At 41.8% G+C, this 20,646-nt stretch overlaps 1 protein-coding gene across 1 annotated transcript; it reads left to right on the top strand.

Moving 5' to 3' along the window:
• Positions 1–17,985: 17,985 nt before the first annotated feature.
• Positions 17,986–19,046, top strand: LOC145002858 (uncharacterized). The gene is made up of 4 exons (XM_078962043.1): positions 17,986–18,055; positions 18,128–18,346; positions 18,435–18,553; positions 18,654–19,046. Exons 1-4 carry the CDS (start codon positions 17,986–17,988, stop codon positions 19,044–19,046), a joined length of 801 nt encoding a protein of 266 aa, XP_078818169.1.
• The last annotated feature ends 1,600 nt before the right edge of the window (positions 19,047–20,646 follow it).

The following is a 20,646-nucleotide window of genomic DNA, read 5'->3' as shown; positions in this document are numbered from 1 at the left end:
GGTTCCCTGTTATGTGAGGTAGTTAGCAGTTCCTCTAGAGGTGAGGATTGAGTGTTTCCATGTATATGTTTATCGCTAGGGTGTTGTGGTGATACTTGATATAAATATGGGTAGGTGTGAAAGGTAGTATGAGCCCGTACTACTGAAAGCACAAGACCCATACGCATATCAAGGAAGTCACAACCCCTAGGGTCGGGTTGGGAGTTGGCTCCCGGGTTACTATGGAAGCATCTGATTTTCTTGCGGTGTATTTTCAGTATGGTGGTTACGAGGCATGTCGGGGGTGGATCCGGTTCAGGATCAGGATCAGGAGAGGATGGTCAGGGTAGATCAGCACCACCCGAGGTCATTGGTAAGATGAGTACGGATGAGTTGGATGCCAGGATTCGTGAGATCGTGCATGATGAGATTTCTGCTATGTTAAGGGCGGAGATGCCGAAGATGTTTGGGTCGATCAAGATCGCCATGGTTGAGTACTTTGATGAGCGCTATGCGGCTCTTGCAGAGACGACTGTCACGGTAGCTGTAACAGCAACGAGTGGTGGAGCCGGTCTAGGTTTTCAGTATCGGGACATCGATAATACGAAGCCCCCTACTTTTTATGGGTTTCAAGATCCGATCATTGCTATGAGGTGGTTTTCGGACGTGGAGGGGTGTTTCTTCACGTGTTCATGCCCTGCAGATCAGAGAGTGAGGTGTGCTCTGAACCTTTTGAGGTTCGGGGTGAAGGATTGGTGGAGGTTGACAATGGGATCTTATTCAGATGCATAGCGGGCTGTGGTTACGTGGGATCAGTTCCGGGAGATGTTCAGTACCCGTTATGTTCCACGGGTTGAGAGGGAGAGGTTGGCTTAAGAGTTCTTGGAACTGAAGCAGGATTCAGAGTCGGTGACGGAGATCACAAGGATGTTCACTAAGAGGGCGATGTTTTTCCCTGAGTTTTCTTCGAAGCAAGCTTAGATGTCCCTATATCTGAGTATGCTCAAGAGGGATATCAGGCAGTTTGTGTCTACGCAGAAGTGCGAGACCTTAGTAGATTTGCAGGAGGCCGCTCGACAGCGTGAGATGGAGATTGAGTTGCAGTTGAGAGAGAAGATGAAGGCCCCGACGCAGTCGCAGCCGGCGTCGAAACGGTCCAAGACCGTTGATTCCAGTTTGGGAAGTCAGAGCAGCCGCACTTGCGAGAAGTGGTAGAAGGGTCATACCGGAGTTTGTAGGTCTGGTGGTGAGTGCCACAAGTGTGGGAAAGAGGGACATTATGCGAGGGATTGTCGTTAGTCAGCCCCGATTTAGGATTTGAGGATTTGTTATCATTTCCATCAGGTTGGTCACTTGAGAGCCAACTGTCCACAGCTTGTTTCCATATCGGTGCAGGTTCCAGCACCCTCTATTGTGAGGATTGCTGGCGGGGGTCAGGGTTGAGAGGAGCCTCCGAGGGCTCAGAGGCGCGCTTTTCAGCTCATAGCAGAGGAGGTCAAGGCAGAGTCGGATGCAGTTGCGGGTATGTTTTCGTTTCATTGTTGTCTGGTTATCTAGTTATTATGTAGTGTTGTATTTTATTCGCCGTTCTGTGTGTTTCATGGTTTGGTTGGGAGTGTTAGTAACTAGGAGTTGTAGGCGGTTGGCATCCAAGGGATTGATGGTCATAATTTGGTTGTATGGTCTTGTTTTCATGTATAGCAATTGTGATTTGAGAAGTGTTCAGCGGAGAGTCGAACTCCCTTAGAGTTCGTGATGTGCGATGTCGGGAGGTGATTTTGTGGAGGTTGCTCGTTTTCAGAGGAAATCAGTTCATGGATAAGAGGAGTATGTTTAGTAGGGATGGTTGATTTATGTCGGTTGAGTCACTGGTGGTTGGTAATCAGTGCTCTAAGTGGGGAGAATTGGAAAACTCTCAGGAGGATCGACAAGCATTAGAGGTTGATTAGCTGTTTGGGATTCAGCAGTGTTTCCGTCAGCCAAGAGTGTGGGTTGGTATGAGTAAGTAACAGAAAAATGGGGCGGGATGCAGACCAAGGTTTTCGGAAAAGTTGATTGGTTGTTGTTAGGCCTAGAATTAGGCTGGGATCTGAGTAGATGGGATGGAGTTAGAGTTCGGAACCCGTAGAGGGCTAGAACAGTACGTACGGGAGAGATGCCCAGGAAGGATAGTTCGGGATGATGTATGATAGTCTGAGAAGTCCGGGGAGACTGAAGGCCGGTGGGCGTACCAGTCAGGCCGAAGGATCGAGGAACGGTCTAGACAGGCTGAAGGCCCTGGAGGGCGGTCCAGACACGCTGAAGGTTCTGAGAATGGTCCATATTGGCTGAAGGCCTAGTAAGGTGGTCCAGTCGTGCTAAAAACTTTTTATGTGTTGATAGATCTATATGAGGACATGGATTGAGCATATTGTGATGCAATAGGAAACAGTAGGTTTGGCCCCGGGTATTGATCATGTTAGTGGAAGGCAGTGCATGGACCCGAGAGTCCTTGCGAGCAGATTCAGAGTGTGTGTGATGCATGGAATAGCGGTTACTCTACGAGGGAATAGTGTAGAGTGGGGTGTGAGCACCGTGACACTTGTTGAAGTAACGAGGTGTTTAAGTAGACTTCCTTGGATAAAGAGATGGAAAGGTATGTAACTCCGGGAGGCAGTGTTGGTACATGGAAGTGCAAGCAGAAGTGCGAATGCATGATTGAGAGTATTTCAATTATGGTTGTCGAGCACTGTGATTGTGCCAGTGGTGTGGAAGCACATCCGGATTGGGTGATTTTTGAGGTTGCGGATGAATTTCCGGTAGTGTAGAACCAGAGGAGTTCGGAAGGAATGCAAGGATGGAGCCTTGGATTTTCTGTATGTTTGTGATCAGGAGGTTATGTATGTAGTAGTAATTCATCATGGGGATGTCTGGAGGTATCATCATTGTGTCGGGTTTTCCAGCTTGAGGATGTCGAATCAAGTACGATATGGGCATGAGAATGTAGATGGGAGCTCATGGGATCTGCTCAGGGGCGGTAGGATGTATCATCATGTCAGTGCAGGAAGGAAAGAGTAGGATTCGAAAAGGAAGCGGAATGAGTCCCAACAGTGAAATTCAATAAAAGTTTTGTCAGTAGAGGAAATGGATAGCAGTTTGGTACTGAGTCAGGACCCGGTGGTCTGTAGTAATGCCCAACTTTTGTAAGAGGCAAGTGATTAGGTGAGTTGGAATGATGGAAGTATCATCAGGTGATACTTAGTTGATGTGTTTATCAGGAAGAAGCCGATTGTTGGTTTGAAGCAAGTTTCATGACTCTGTAAGGGAAGAGTTGGGTTTTATTGAGATTTGTTAATAATATTTGAAGGAACCTGAGTCGATTGAGACCAGGAGTTGTAATGTGGGAGTATTATCTAGAAATGTGTTGCTGCAGGCTTCGAGGAAGAAGCCTAATTTAAGTGGGGGAGAATTATAACACGCCGAGTTTAGAAGTGCAAGTTCAGGAGTCTTAGTGTAAATAAGGAAGGTCGACTCGGCGAGTCGAGTCATAGTTCTGGTCACGTGTTAAGTGACCAACTCGACGAGTCAGCAGCTGGACTTTGCGAGTTGGTGCTGAAGGGAGAAAACCCTGATCCGGGGGTTGTGCCCTATAGAAAGCATATTATAACCCACGTTCAGCCTCTTTGCTACCCATTTGAAATCTACAAACCCTCATCTCGTGTGTGTGACTCCATTGATGGAGAATTAGATCTTGGAAGAGAAATTTGGTGTAAGAAGCTTGGGGATTTGGAGGCCATCATCAAAGGGCTTGGGTAGATCTAGAATCTACTTCTATTTGGGCACATTTCAGGGGTAAGGAACCTCCTCCTTAAGCTATTTCATTATTGATTCATGAATGGTGGTTGATTGGGGATTCATTAGCTTGTTTGGGAGCTATCTCGAGTTTGAGGCTTAGATCTGAAGTTGCTACTTTAGATCTAGGCTTGTGATGGCCTAAAAGGTAATAAAGTTCATGTCTAAGAGTTATTGGTGAAGCCCTTTGTCTTTAACCCTAGCCCTAGAAGTGTTTTGGGCTTATACCTCCTTTCTTTCACATAAAGTTTGCAACTTTATGTGACGGTTAGGCTGTAGAAGAATGGATCTATGGATTGGAGTCCCCGCATGGCTTGAAAAGCCTCTGTATGGAATGAGAACTAAAGAGACTCAACGAGTCACATGGTTGTGCTCGACGAGTTATATGATTATGTGAAGAACAACACGGCAAGTATGTAGAAGATTGCGTTGGACTCGGCGAGTCTATGCTTGGACTCGACGAGTCTGGTCGTGAAGTCCTAACCTTTTCTGGTTGAGCTGTGAATCGGTGAGTCGAGGGATGACTCGGTAAGTTAAGCAGGAAGGGACTCAGAGGTTGTTGGACTCGATGAGTCTTGGGGCAATTCGGTGAGTTTAGTCGTGGCCTAAGCAGTTAACATCGCCGATTTCCAGGTGATATCCAGGTGGGATATCGGTTATCGGCACTTCTTAAAATATCGATATCAAATATCGGCCCAAAATATTGGAACCACGAATATCATCGATAGTTACCGATAATTTGGTTCACAAATATCGGTTATATCACCGATTTTCCAGAAATTTTATTTTCGGGTGAAATAGTAGCTAAGCCCAAAAACAGTAACTTTTTTGGAGTTAATTTATGTGGATCCTTAGCAGATTAGCCCTTCCGGATTCACAATTACACATACACGGATACACCTCATTCCCTAAGTTGTAAACCCATACTTAAACTTAAACCTAGAATTTCAACCTGATCGTCTTTCTCAGTTCGCTACTTCGCTTTCAACCTCTGGCAAATCAACAACAACAATTTCGATTTGTTTGGACTTTGGAACCTGCGACGACTCTTGTTACTTTCTTCTTTTTCGTTGAATGCTACCCTTCCCCCATTAATGAGCTACGGTCCTGCTGTTCCCTTTCATCCTCCGGCTCGCTTTCAACCTCCTGCAAGGAAGCAACCTAGGTACCTTTCTTCTTTACTCCCTCCTATTTTCTAAGTTAAATAAGTAAATTAACTTAACTACTGAAGCTATGAGGCTACCCTCATACTGTTATAATTCTACCCTCACACCTTTCTTCTTCATTCATTGTGTTACCGACAAGGAAGCTACCCTCGCACCTTTCTTTCATTGTTTTACTCAAAGGTGTTGTTAGTTGTTACATTAACTATTTAAGTTTTTGCAATCGATTAATAGCTAGTGTTAACTGTTAAGTCGATGCCTCTATTGAAAATGGTATTTGGTAGTGTTAAATGATAATGCATTAATGTTGTTTCAATTTGGCATAATTTGTTAAATACTTAGTTTCAAAGTAGATACTAGTTAGTATTTACGAGTTTGATAATATTTTTTTGTTATTGATTCTGTTTTTGAAACAGATTTGACAATGAATGATCCATCCCCACATGCATCTGTAAACCCAACAAACACAAACACTAATACAATATCATCTGATGTTGGAACTGGCACAAAATGTTTAAATGGAGCTATCGCATGGGAATGGGGAGAGTGGAGATATCCCTTGAAAAAACAAAGCATTTGGTGCACATTATGTGGTAAGAAAATAAGTGGAGGAATCACACGAGTTAAGCCACATCTTACTCATACCGGAGGACAAGTTACCGGTTGTCCAAATGTGACTGTGGATATCCAGAAGAGAGTCACGGCATCAATGAAAGAAAAAGATAGGATAAATATAGAAAAGAAAAGAAATATACAAATGCTTATATCAAGCATGGTTGATCTTTCTGATGAAGTTGAGGATGAAGAAGTTGATGTTCAATAAGTTAGTGTAAAAAGAAATGTTTCAAAAAGGAAAAAATTTGTGGGTTGTAGCAATGTAAGAGGGCCTATCGATACAATGTTTCCAATTAATCAAGAAAAAAGAAAGCAAATTACGTTGGATAAAAATAATCCAATAAAAGAGAAGTTAAAGATGAATGCTTGGGATAAAATTGCAACTTGGGCTTATTCGGTTGGTTTACCCTTCAATGCCGTGTGTGATGAAAGTTTCCAAGATATGATCTATTCAATTGGAGAATACGGAAGAGGTATTTAAATGTGATTAAATATTTATTCATTATTTGATTATTACTTACATACTTAAGTTTATGAATTTATATTAGGTATGCCAGCTCCATCTTATCATAATATTCACATCACACTGATGAAAAAACGTTTAGAAGATACTCAAAAGTTTGTGGATTCGTTCCGACCACATTAGGAGGAATATTGGTGTAGCATTATGTCTGATTTTTGGACAGATGGGAAAGGAAGATGTTTGATAAACTTCTTGGTTAATTGTCCTCTTGGAATAGTATTTTTGAAATCAATTGATGCATCAGAGCATGTGAAGAATGCTCAATTGATTGTGGAGATGATAAATGAGGTGATAAAAGATGTTGGAGAGGAGAACATTGTTGTCACACCCCCAAACCAAAACGGCGGAAACGTTCGGGGGCGGAGGACGTCATATTCAGTATCATAACAGTTGCTAGAAAGGAAAGTACACACCACCATATATATTAAAGTTTCCAAGATGTTTACATAATTGTATTCATTACATGTTCAAAAGATAAATACATAAACATCATTCAAAAGAAGTAATTAACGCCAGCGCGTTAATCCCAAAAGTTGATTCCCAAACCTGCTTAGCGGTTCCCTGAGAATACAAGTTATTTCAAAGAAAAAGTGTCAACAATTAAGTTGGTGAGTTCATAAGTAGTTTAGAAAAATATGATGCCATTCCAATATGGGTGTATATTTTCCAGAAAACGCAGCATTTCAAATTTAAAGAGTTGTGATTTGTTTTGTTGAAAGTGAATGTATTAAATCCAGAAAATCCCATATTTTCCCTAATGGTTGAGATACGAGTTGTTGTGTTTCCCAAGAAAACCCTTATTTTCTTATAAAAGTATGAAATGCATATGAATGTTCGTGTTATAAGTTGTAAATAATTGCACCAGGAAAATCCCTTATTTTCCTATTAGTTGTTTGGTTTGTATGCAGGAAAAACCCTTATTTTCCTAACATAAACGGCAGTCTCTAAGACCGAAAATCGCAAGAAACCGACGTTCTCAAAAGTTGTGTCATAGTTTTATATAATAAAGCTATACGAAGATCGCATTTGTTAGATGAAGAATAGTTTTAATAGCTACTCGTTCATAAAAGCATAATACCATAATAATTGTATATCCGATGAGTTTTATAACCATACTAAACATACTATGCCTGTAACGACGTTCTTCAGGCGTCGTAGCGTTATGGCAACTGTCACCCCAAAAGACGGACTGTAGCTAACAGTCAGGGCGCGGGATCATGACTTCCCGTATAGATCTATACACATTTGACATGTTCTCCTAACGGGAGACTATGGTTATAGACAGGACTTGCAGCATTACTTTCTAATAAAGAAAAGTAACGTTTGAAGATATACACGTCTCATGGATTCTCAACTAAGTCGGTATTAAAGTGATAGTTTTGTATGCAAAGTTTATCCTTTTTCATAATGTTTGACAAAGCAAAATCATAAGTTCTTAGAATGGATAAAACGACTTAACAATGAAAGGTACTTTGAAAACATTATATACTTTGTATAATGTCTAATGCACGCAAAGTATGACAAGAGTTTTCCATAATAGAAATGAGTTCCAAGTGATTTATTCGATAAAACAAGTGAAGTGAAACTTTATAAAATACACGATAATAATCTTATGTTTACTTGTATTCCCCCCCCCCCCCCCTAAAAGAGTATAAAAGCATTTAAAATGTATTTAAAGTGTGTTTGAAAGGGGTATGAACTCACTTGAAAGTTTGAAGATAGCAAGATGGAAAACCGGGCAGAGTTTCGTCTCGGGAAATGGATTTTCCTCGGAAATCTTGGGATTCCTCGGGAGTAAAATCGACCTTCGGGACTTGCACAAAATGACCAGGGCTTCGGGGTAGTGCGAGCACGGAAAACTAGGTAAAACGCAAGAAAAAGGAGAGAGAATGGGCCATTTTCCCGGGAACCCTCACATGCTATTTATAGGGGGGCCTGAGAGGCCTCGTACGTGGGGCGTACACTCGTACGCGGGGCGTACACTCGTACGCAGCGCGTACGCGTACGTCATGCGTGACCGAAGCCTCGACTACCTCGGCCTCGGATGGGACGGCTCAGGCTGTCGGGTCGGATGGGACGGCGGGTCGGACGGGCGGGTCGGATGCCTCGCATAGGGCGATGTGGATGGTTTGAGGCCAAGTTCCTCGGGTACGCGGGGCGTACAGGGGTATGCAGCGCATACCTCGGATGAGGACGCTGACTCCTCTTCGGATAATACCGAAGTTTTAATAAAAATTATATATAAATTATTTATCAAACTTCGAAAATTCATATCTCTTTCATACGAACTCCGTTTTTGGCGTTCTTTATATCCCCGCGAAGGTGAGACTACGATCTACAACTTTCATTTAGATTCCGTTCGCAAATTCCGGAATTATTTTTATTATTTATTTATTAAAATGACGTGATTAAGGAATTTCTTTAAAAATTCATAACTTATTCATACGATGTCCGATTTGAGCGTTCTTTTTATGCATGTTTGTAGTTTAACGATATCTACGACTTTCATTTAGACAACTAAGGTTGGAAAGAGTTTTATTGAAACTTTGCGTTTTTACGCAACTTCGTATTGCCGGTTTTTGTCGGAAAACTTAGAATGATCATAACTTCTTCGTTATAACTCGGATTTTTGTGTTATTTATATGTTTGGAAACCTTAAGACGATACCTACCACGTAGTGTACTCCAAATAGAGTTTTTGAATACTTCATTTTTCGATGATATTCTAATTCCTTTCTCAAAGAGGTTACAGGACTCGATTTTTACTGACTTGAAATAACGGGTTGTTACATCATCCCCCCGTTAGAGGGAATTTCGTCCCGAAATTTTAATACAAAAGAAGAGTCTTAGGGGCTGGGGAAGAGATGTGGATACTTGTGTTGCATTTGATCTTCTCGTTCCCACGTGAACTCAGGTCCCCTCTTAGCATTCCATCGGACCTTTACTATTAGAATGCGACTCTGTTTAGGTCGTTTAACTTCCCTATCCATGATCTCGATGGGTTCTTCCACAAAGTTAAGATTTTCATTTAGTTCGATCTCGTCGAGTGGAATTACAAGTGTTTCGTCGGACAAACACTTCTTCAGGTTTGATACGTGGAATACTGGATGTACTTTGTTAAGCTCTATTGGAAGTCGGAGTTTGTAGGCTACTGGACCAACCCTTGAAATGATTTTGAAGGGTCCAATGTACCTAGGATTTAGCTTCCCACGCTTTCCAAAGCGTATCATGCCTACCTTCAGTAGTACCCGATCGCCAATCTGAAATTCCAAGGGTTTACGTCTTTTGTCGGCATAGCTCTTTTGCCTATCCCTCGAGGATTTCAGTCGTTCTCGTATTTGCACGATCTTTTCAGTAGTTTCTCTGATGATCTCTAGACCAGTGAGGGTGCTATCAGGGACTAGACCTTTTGCTAGTTGTGTGTCGCCCACTTCCGTCCAGCACAGAGGTGATCTGCACTTACGGTCGTAAAGGGCTTCAAATGGAGCAGTATTGATACTAGTATGATAACTATTGTTATAAGAGAACTCAACCAAAGGTAAGTGAACATCCCATGCTTTACCAAAGTCGATCATGCATGCTCGTAACATGTCTTCCAAGGTTTGGATCGTTCTTTCGCTCTGTCCGTCAGTTTGGGGGTGATAGGCTGTACTCATGTTCAATCTTGTTCCCATGGATTTTTGCAATGATTGCCAGAATCTAGACGTGAATCTGCTGTCTCTATCCGAGATGATAGACATTGGCACTCCATGGAGTCGTACGATCTCTCGGATGTAGATTCTCGATAGCTTTTCCATTTTATAAGTTTCCTTGATCGGTAGGAAATGAGCGGACTTGGTTAATCTATCGATGATTACCCAAATAGTATCTTGGCCACCCTGAGTTTTGGGCAGTTTCGTTATGAAGTCCATGGAAATCTGCTCCCATTTCCACTCAGGAATTTTAGGTTGTTGGAGTAGTCCTGAGGGTTTCTGGTGTTCTATTTTGATCTTGGCGCAAGTCAAACACTTGCTCACATATGTAGCGATCTCTGATTTCATGTTTGGCCACCAATAGAGTTGTTTGAGATCTTGATACATCTTGTCTGACTCGGGGTGTACGGAGTATGGAGTCTTGTGTGCCTCGCTCATAACTACCTCTCTAAGTCCACCAAACTTGGGCGTCCATATTCGTTTCATGAGGTAGCGTGCTCCGTCACTCTTGATTTCTAAATTCTTGTCCATTCCCCTAAGGGTCTCACCTGTCACGTTTTCGGGTTTCAGGGCCTCTATTTGAGCTTCCTTGACTTGTGTCGACAGAATGGATTGACATGGCTAATGACTTCACTCTTCGGCCAGAGTACTCCATACGACTAAGGGAATCGGCCACGACGTTAGCCTTTCCTGGATGATAGCGAATCTCACATTCGTAGTCGTTGAGCAATTCGACCCAACGTTGCTGTCTCATGTTCAAGTCCTTCTGGTCGAAGATGTGTTGTAGGCTCTTGTGGTCTGTAAAGATAGTGCATTTGGTACCATATAGGTAGTGTCTCCAGATTTTAAGAGCGAAGACCACCGCCCCAAGTTCTAAATCATGAGTGGTGTAATTGACCTCATGTGTTTTCAGTTGTCGTGAGGCATATGCAATAACCTTTCCTCTCTGCATTAGTACACATCCCAACCCTTGCTTCGAAGCTCGCAATACACCACAAAATCTTCGGTCCCTTCTGGGAGAGAAAGGATGGGCGCACTGTAAAGGGCCTGTTTCAAAGTCTGAAATGCAGCATCTTGCTTTTCTCCCCAATTGTAGGTCACACCTTTCTGGGTTAAGGCGGTAAGAGGCTTTGCGATGCTTGAGAAATTCTGGATGAACCTTCAGTAATAACCAGCAAGACCTAGAAATTGGCGAATTTCTGTTGGTGTAGTTGGCGCAGACCAGTTTTTGATAGCCTTGATTTTTGATGGATCCACGTGGATTCCTTCCTTGCTGACCACGTGACCGAGGAAGTCCACCTTTCTAATCCAAAATTCACATTTTGAGAATTTTGCATACAGTCTCTCAGTCCGTAACGTCTCTAAAACTTGCCTCAGATGTTGACCATGCTCTTCTTTATTCTTTGAATAAATGAGTATGTCGTCTATGAATACTATCACGAATTTATCCAAGAATGGACGACATACCCGATTCATTAGATCCATGAATACGGTCGGGGCATTGGTTAGTCCGAACGGCATCACTACGAACTCGTAATGTCCGTATCATGTTCGGAAGGCCATCTTGGGAATATCACTCTCCAGGACTCGGAGCTGGTGATATCCCGACCTCAGATCGATCTTGGAGAAGTAGTTGGCTCCTTGGAGTTGGTCGAATAAGTCATCGATTCGGGGTAGGGGGTATCGGTTCTTGATGGTAAGTTTGTTGAGTTCTCGGTAGTCGATGCACATTCTGAATGATCCATCCTCCTTTTTCACGAACAGTACGGGTGCTCCCCATGGCGAGAAGATCGGCCTGATGAATCCTTTTCCAAGTAGTTCATTCAGTTGGCTGGATAGCTCTTGCATCTCTGTCGGGGCTAATCGATAGGGTGCTTTGGCTACTGGGGTAGCTCCGTGAACCAGATCGATTCTGAACTCAACTTGTCTCGCAGGTGGTATTCCCGGAAGGTCCTCGGGAAAAATGTCGGGAAAATCGCGTACGTCAGGCACACTCTTGATGTCTTGGACTTTGCGTTTCACATCTACAACATGTGCCAAGAACGCATGACACTCCTTACGTAGGCATTTCCGAGCTTGGATACTTGAGATGATACGAAGAGTGGTACTGGGTTTGTCGCCCAAGACCATGAAAGTTTCGCCGGTTGGCAGATTAAGGCGAACGGCCTTATCGTAACATAGAATGTCCGCATGATGAGAACTCAGCCAATCCATGCCAACGATGACATCGAAACTCTTAATCGAGACTGGCATGAGATTGATTGAAAAGGGATTATCGTTTAAAGTTAGGGTGCAGTTTAAGTATATCTCCTTAGTGCCTTCGGTTTTCCCGTTGGCCATTTCTACTATGAATGGTTCACTTAATGATTGTGGTATTGATTTTAGCAGGCCTTTAAAGTCGTGACTCACAAAACTCCTTTCCGCTCCACTATCAAACAAAATGCATGCATGCGAGTTATCGAGAAGAAACGTACCCGTAACAACAGTAGGGTCCGCAATGGCTTCATCTTGTCCCATTGCGAAAACTCGGCCCCTTCCACCGGTATTCCGGTTGTTTGCCTTTGGGCAGTCCCTGCGGTAGTACCCCGTGTCTCCGCACTCAAAGCAGGCGCGGCTTACCCCGGTATTAGTAGTGGGGACCGATGGTTGGGTTGGCTCTTTGCAATAGCGGGCTGTATGTCCCTTCTTATTACACTTGGTGCGTTGAAGATCATGGCAAGGACCGTGGTGGTGGAAGCTGCATCGGATGCACTTAGGAAGTTTCCCATTATATGAGCTTGTGGGGGCAGGGTTCACAGGTACAGTCATAGCGTGGGTCGCTATTACTTGTTGTTTCTTGGGGTTTTCCTAGAGAGTTTGTCCCCTCCTTTTGTTCCAAGGCCTACTCTGGCCTTGAGCCTCCCTAGGTGGATTTGCGGTTGTTGAAATGATACTGGGTTTTACTCCGTGGTCGATGAGTCGCTGAGCCAGGCGTTTAGCGCTGTTGTAGGTAACAGGGCCGGAAGCTAGGACATGCCCTTGAATCTGGGGTGACAACCCCCAAATATACCTTTCAACCTTCTTTGATTCTGGGTTGACCATGGTAGGGCACAGTGCAGCGAGGTCGTTGAACCTAGCTGTGTAGGTGACTAGGTCAGACCCAATCATTTTCAGATTCCAGAGCTCCTGCTCAAGCTTTTGCACTTCGCCCCTTGGGCAGTATTCTTCTAGTAGTAGAACCTTTAGATCGTCCCAACTCATGGCATTGGCGACAGTGAGCGTCACTGAATTCACATGGCTTTTCCACCAAGTGAGGGCTCGATCTACGAAAGTGCAAGCAGCGAACTTGAATTTGCTTGCTTCTAGGCATGAGCAGATCTCGAAGACCGTTTCGGTCTTCTCGAACCATTGCATTAGTGCAATGACTCCCCCAGTTCCATTAAAAGTTTTTGGCTTAGCGTTAGAGAACTCCTTGTAAGTACATTCTCTTCCTTGGACATGACCAGTGCCATGATTTGGATGATTCGTGCTGCTTCCCGCCCCTCCATTTCCATGGGAGTTTATTTGCGAGAGGGCTGCAGTTACTGCTGCTATGATAGCAGCCTGGACCATGGCTGGATCATAAGCTGGTGGTGGAGGTGGTGGTGGTGCTGTGCCCGGCCTGGGCCTTAGGTTTGGATGAGGAGGCATCGTGCTGCCAAAAGAAAAAAAATGGAAAAATTTATAAGTTTTGGCAGTTCAGAGTTGAATGATATTGAGTTAACTTCTAATAGTTCTAAGAAGTTGGGTTCGACCGACACAATGTTTTGAGCTTGAAAGTAAAGTTTGAATAGATGTACCAATGAATTGAACGAATTGCGCATGATTAACAACAACAAGTAAAGGGGTATACCCTTATATATATTAAACATACAGTTGTGTTACAGCGGGGTCTAGACAAAAGTTCTTGGCCTTTCTAAAGGCTTCCGATTACAGAACAATTTAAAGAAAATAATACTTTTATCCGAAGTCCTAATTTATAACAAAATTTGAGAGTCGGGCAAGTACTACTTGCGGCGCGCTTTGCGTTTGGAGCTCGACTCCGTGTCAGACTGCTTCAACTCCATGAGGCGTCTATCAAACGCAGCTTGTTGTTCTCTTAATTCTGCGAAGGCCGCATTTGCTTGTGCTTGAAATGCTTCGGTGCGAATATGGATGTCGTTCTGCAACAACTCTAGGCGGTTGATATCGGCCGTGTGGATTTGTACTTCCACATTGACCTCTCGGATTCGGTTGGCTTGCACTCTGGATTGATAGCACTGGTTGGCGAGTTTGCCAACCATGACCGGAAGTGCTCGGTCGGCTGATCCCCCGCCTCTCACATCATAGAAGTCTCGGCACATGCCGTAGGGAGGGCCTAAGCTTTGTTGTTGGCTCCAATGATGGAGGTGACTTCCCCACACTGGAGTGGGTCCTTGGAAATTCCTTACGTGGACGGTAGATTGTGGGATTGGTGGATTTATAATTTCTGGCTCCGAATCCGTGCCAGAGTCATCCCCTCCCTCCAACTCAATAGGCTCTTCGTCTTCTTCAGGATCTTCTTCGATCCACCCTCCATTACCTTGGTTGGGGTAGTAGGGGTCATTGGGGTGATGGAATCCCGCCATTTAGACTGTACGAGAATAGAGTTAAAAGTTTACTATAAGCTAGAGCACATGAAACTTACCCTTAAGTTTAATGGTTGATGGCACTCGAATACTCCCTCAGTATTCTTTAGCGATATGCTTTTGGTAAGTTTTAAATTTGTTGTCCATTGCAGGCACTCCTTGGCATACGTTAGTCGGCTCTAGGACAAATATAGTTGATCAGGCTATATTCTTCCCAGTTCCGATTACATGTCCCAAGGCGTACCTGTACTGCACAACTTATTTATAATACTTCTAAAGTTGTTTACTATGAAACTGTTATTAGTATAAAATGAGTGCATGCTTACCTTAAAACTAATTAGATTTACTTTCAAAAGTATGAATTTTTCTCAGAGTGTTTTTGCCCAGTTGAGTTTATAGTTGTATATCAAAAAGGAATGGTTTTGATATACTTAATTCCCTATAAACAAAGCTCTGATACCAATCTGTCACACCCCCAAACCAGAACGGCGGAAACGTTCGGGGGCGGAGGACGTCATATGCAGTATCATAACAGTTCATAGAAAGGAAAGTACACACCACCATATATATTAAAGTTTCCAAGATGTTTACATAATTGTATTCATTACATGTTCAAAAGATAAATACATAACCATCATTCAAAAGAAGTAATTAACGCCAGCGCGTTAATCCCAAAAGTTGATTCCCAAACCTGCTTAGCGGTTCCCTGAGAATACAAGTTATTTCAAAGAAAAAGTGTCAACAATTAAGTTGGTGAGTTCATAAGTAGTTTAGAAAAATTGGATGCCATTCCAATATGGGTGTATATTTTCCAGAAAACGCAGCATTTCAAATGTAAAGAGTTGTGATTTGTTTTGTTGAAAGTGAATGTATTAAATCCAGAAAATCCCATATTTTCCCTAATGGTTGAGATACGAGTTGTTGTGTTTCCCAAGAAAACCCTTATTTTCTTATAAAAGTATGAAATGCATATGAATGTTCGTGTTATAAGTTGTAAATAATTGCACCAGGAAAATCCCTTATTTTCCTATTAGTTGTTTGGTTTGTATGCAGGAAAAACCCTTATTTTCCTAACATAAACGGCAGTCTCTAAGACCGAAAATCGCAAGAAACCGACGTTCTCAAAAGTTATGTCATAGTTTTATATAATAAAGCTATACGAAGATCGCATTTGTTAGATGAAGAATAGTTTTAATAGCTACTCGTTCATAAAAGCATAATACCATAATAATTGTATATCCGATGAGTTTTATAACCATACTAAACATACCATGCCTGTAACGACGTTCTTCAGGCGTCGTAGCGTTATGACAACTGTCACCCCAAAAGACGGACTGTAGCTAACAGTCAGGGCGCGGGATCATGACTTCCTGTATAGATCTATACACATTTGACATGTTCTCCGAACGGGAGACTCTGATTATAGACAGGACTTGCAGCATTACTTTCTAATAAAGAAAAGTAACGTTTGAAGATATACACGTCTCATGGATTCTAAACTAAGTCGGTATTAAAGTGATAGTTTTGTATGCAAAGTTTATCCTTTTTCACAATGTTTGACAAAGCAAAATCATAAGTTTTTAGAATGTATAAAACGACTTAACAATGAAAGGTACTTTGAAAACATTATATACTTTGTATAATGTCTAATGCACGCAAAGCATGACAAGAGTTTTCCATAATACAAATGAGTTCCATGTGATTTATTCGATAAAACAAGTGAAGTGAAACTTTATAAAATACACGATAATAATCGTATGTTTACTTGTATTCCCCCCCCCCCCCTAAAAGAGTATAAAAGCATTTAAAATGTATTTAAAGTGTGTTTGAAAGGGGTATGAACTCACTTGAAAGTTTGAAGATAGCAAGATGGAAAACCGGGCAGAGTTTCGTCTCGGGAAATGGATTTTCCTTGGAAAAATCGACCTTCCGGACTTGCACAAAATGACCAAGGCTTCGGGGTAGTGCGAGCACGGAAAACGAGGTAAAACGCAAGAAAAAGGAGAGAGAATGGGCCATTTTCTCGGGAACCCTCGCATGCTATTTATAGGGGGGCCTGAGAGGCCTCGTACGCGGGGCATACGCTCGTACGCAGCGCGTACGCGTACGTCATGCGTGACCGAAGCCTCGACTGCCTCAGCCTCGGATGGGACGGCTCAGGCTGTCGGGGCGGATGGGACGGCGGGTCGGACGGGCAGGTCGGATGCCTCGCATAGGGCGACGTGGACGGTTTGAGGCCAAGTTCCTCGGGTACGCGGGGCGTACAGGGGTACGCAGCGCGTACCTCGGATGAGGACGCTGACTCCTCTTCGGATAATACCGAAGTTTTAATAAAAATTATGTATAAATTATTTATCAAACTTTGAAAATTCATATCTCCTTCATACGAACTCCGTTTTTGACGTTCTTTATATCCCCGCGAAGGTGAGACTATGATCTACAACTTTCATTTAGATTCCGTAGGCAAATTCCGGAATTATTTTTATTATTTATTTATTAAAATGACGTGATTAAGGAATTTCTTTAAAAATTCATAACTTATTCATACGATGTCCGATTTGAGCGTTCCTTTTATGCATGTTTGTAGTTTAACGATATCTACGACTTTCATTTAGACACCTAAGGTCGGAAAGTATTTTATTGAAACTTTGCGTTTTTACGCAACTTCGTATTGCCGGTTTTTGTCGGAAAACTTAGAATGATCATAACTTCTTCGTTATAACTCGGATTTTTGTGTTATTTATATGTTTGGAAACCTTAAGACGATACCTACCACGTAGTGTACTCCAAATAGAGTTTTTGAATACTTAATTTTTCGATGATATTCTAATTCCTTTCTCAAAGAGGTTGCAGGACTCGATTTTTACTGACTTGAAATAACGGGTTGTTACAATTGTACAGGTAGTTTTATTTTTCTAGTTTTCTAACTATTAATTGTTATTTTAACTTTTTGTTGATTTTACTAATTAAATTCTTTTTTTATTAGTTCATTACAGACAACGGGTCAAACTTTAAAGCTGCCAGAAAGATTTTAGAAGAACAACATCCAAAGTTGTTTTGGACTCTGTGTGAAGCACATTGTGTGAATCTCATGATAGGAGATATTGGTGAGAAAATAACAAAGATAAAGACTGTTCTGACTGATGCGAGAGCAATAGTGGTTTACATTTACAACCACGGGAGGATTCTTAAGCTGATGAGGAAGTTTACAAAGAACAAGGAGTTGCACAGGTCTTGTGTAACTAGGTTTGCAACATAGTTTTATATTATTTAGAGTATCCACGAGAATCACCATCATATTCAAGTATTGTTTGTTTCTGAAGAATGGAGGAAAAGTGACTTTGCAAAGAAGGCAGTTGGAAAGAAAGTCGAGCGAATAGTGGCAAGAAAGGAATTTTGGGATAACATACACTTAGCTTGTCAAGTGCTAGCTCCTTTGGTAGATGTTGTCAGATTGGTTGATACAAAAGAGAAGCCATGTATAGGTTACATCTATGATGCAATGGATAGAGCAAAGGAGCAAATCAAGAAAAATCTCACTGGACGCCTAATGAAAGAATGATCACTAGAGTTTGGGCTATGATTCAAACAAGATGGACTGACCAACTCCATCATCCATTACATGCAGGTATTAAACTTTATATTTATTAATTTAATAGAATTCCTTAGTTTTGTTTATAAATCTTTAATGAATGTACAGATGGATGTTACCTGAACCCTGCCATTTTTCATGGGGAAAATTCAAGGGAGATACGAAAGAACAGAGACATTGCAACAGGACTTTATGTTGCAATTGATCGTCTAGTGCCTGATAATGATGACAATGATAAATTAAGGCAGGACTTGAACCTATACATTGAATCAATTTGGCAATTTGGATCTTCAGCTGCTATAAGGGCTAGAACGAAAGTTGCACCATGTAAGTAAAATATTTTAAACACATTCACATGTTTTTATAGCCTTTTTTTATTAAGTCACTTTATTTATTTAATATTTGTAAAATGTAGATATATGGTGGCGTACTTATGGGATCGACACGCCTTTGCTCCAAACATTTGCTATCACAGTCCTTAGTCAAACATGTATTGCTTCACCTTGTGAACGCAATTGGAGTGCATTTGACAATGTACGTTATTTCTAACAAGTGTTTTTTAAATAATATTACATTTAACCTATTTACTTCATTATATAATTCTATTATTTTTTATATGCAACTACATTCAAAGAAAAGAAATTGTCTTTTACAACAAAAGCTCAATGATCTTGTATTCATCCAATACAACACAAGGTTACAAAGACGCTTCAACTCGTTAAAAGCCAATAGATATTTGGATCTTATTTTGTTAAGAGACGTAGATAAAAATGATGATTGGGTTATACCAACAGAAGTTGAGCTTCAAGAGTTTGTTGATGGTAGAGATGGTCTTCTTTGGTCAGCTGTGCGAGAGCCAATAGGAGGAACCGAAGAAGTTGGGGTAACTACTAGGAGCAAAAGAGATTGCTGTAGAGATGATGCCGATGATGATGATGATATTCGAGTTGAAGTGGAAGATCTTGATGAACAATTGGATGCCTTAGGTGATGTGGGCTCGGAGGAAGATTTCATGTGTTACGATTAGATTATGTTTCAAATAATGACACTTTTTGAGCATGCTAGTTGCTATTATATTTATATATGTTTTAAACATTAACACTTTTTGAACATGCTAGTTGCTATTATATTTATGTATGTTTTAAACATTAACACTTTTTGAACATGCTAGTTGCTATTATATTTATGTATGTTTTAAACATTAGCACTTTTTAAACATGCCAGTTGCTATTATATTTATATATGTTTTACGTTAAATGGTTATAATATATATAATTTTCATAATATTACAATACCGATATCCCACCAATATCCCACCGATATCCCACCGCGATAACCTATATATCAAATATCGGTCCTTGACCGATATTTGATTTTTGACCGCTATAACTGCATAGGTCGTGGCATGGGAGTTTCTGAGCATAGGAACTCGACGAGTCAATCGGTTGACTTGGCGAGTAGGGTCAACCCGGAAGGTTGACTTTGACTGAGGACTTTGACTTGGACCAAGGGTTGACCAGTTTGACTTCTAAGGATATTTTGGTAATTATTGGTGTTTATTGGTTTTTGTTATTTGGTAATGATCAGTGGTGGAGTTCATATAGGTGGTCGAAGCAGCGTGGTCTTATTTCTTCAAGTCGGCAGTTGCAAGTGAGTTGTCCTCACTATATCGACATGGTCTAAGGCACCAAGGCCGGCCCTTTATCGGATGGCAATCCGGGTAGTTGTTTGTTATCTTATTGCTTTACTATGTCTGCATCCTAGTAGTTAGGATGGTATATGTTAGAGACCTGGTTAAGGTTGGTATCCTGGTATATAGAATGATCTTATGTTAGTGACCAGTTAGGTCGGTATCCTGGTTAGGATGTTGCTATGTTATGTGATATGCTAGATTGGTTGATTAGTTGTGAATTGCTATATGATTATATGTTTATGTGCACATGGTTGTTGGACTGGGGTTGGGTTGAGGTGGGTCCTGCTTTGTGTTGTAGGCCAACATACCCAGGACGGACCAGTTAGATCGAAGGCCTGACAAGTGGTCTGGATGGGCTGAAAGCCCCAAGAGGGCGAACCATACGTGCTGAGGCTCGGAGAGTGGACCAGACAGACTGAAGGCCCTGTGCGGGAGGACCAGTCATACTGTAGACTTAGAGAGTGGACCAGGTAGACTGATGGCCCGGTATGGGCGGACCAGTCATACTGTAAACTCAAAGAAAGAGTGGACCGGGTGGAATGAAGGCCTGGTGCAGGCGGACCAGTCACACTATAGACTCGATATGCATGGATGTTCTATTTATGATACGATATGTTATGTGTATGGTATGGTGGTTGGTATTTTGGGGGTAATTCACTAACCTTTCGGGCTTACAGTTTCAGTGCATTGTTTCAAGTACTTCAGGAGACTGTGGCAAGGCGAAGGCAATCGTACCGCTCCTCAGTTTTATGTTGGTGTTCTGGGATACTCTGATAATCAAAGAATTGAAAACGTTTTTGTAATAACTTAATGAATATAGGTTGTTTTTGAAAAGTTTAAATTGGTTGTAAATTTTCACGGTGATACAAGTTGGTATCAGACTCTTGGTTTGAGTGAATTGGAGGAACATTCGTGTGAATCCAGTCTCAAATCA

This window comes from Lactuca saligna, chromosome 6, assembly GCF_052625555.1.
Source record: "Lactuca saligna cultivar CGN05327 chromosome 6, ASM5262555v1, whole genome shotgun sequence".
Classification (NCBI taxonomy): domain Eukaryota; kingdom Viridiplantae; phylum Streptophyta; class Magnoliopsida; order Asterales; family Asteraceae; genus Lactuca; species Lactuca saligna.
Note: the sequence above shows the minus strand (reverse complement) of the source record. Positions and strands in the feature narration are given on the sequence as shown.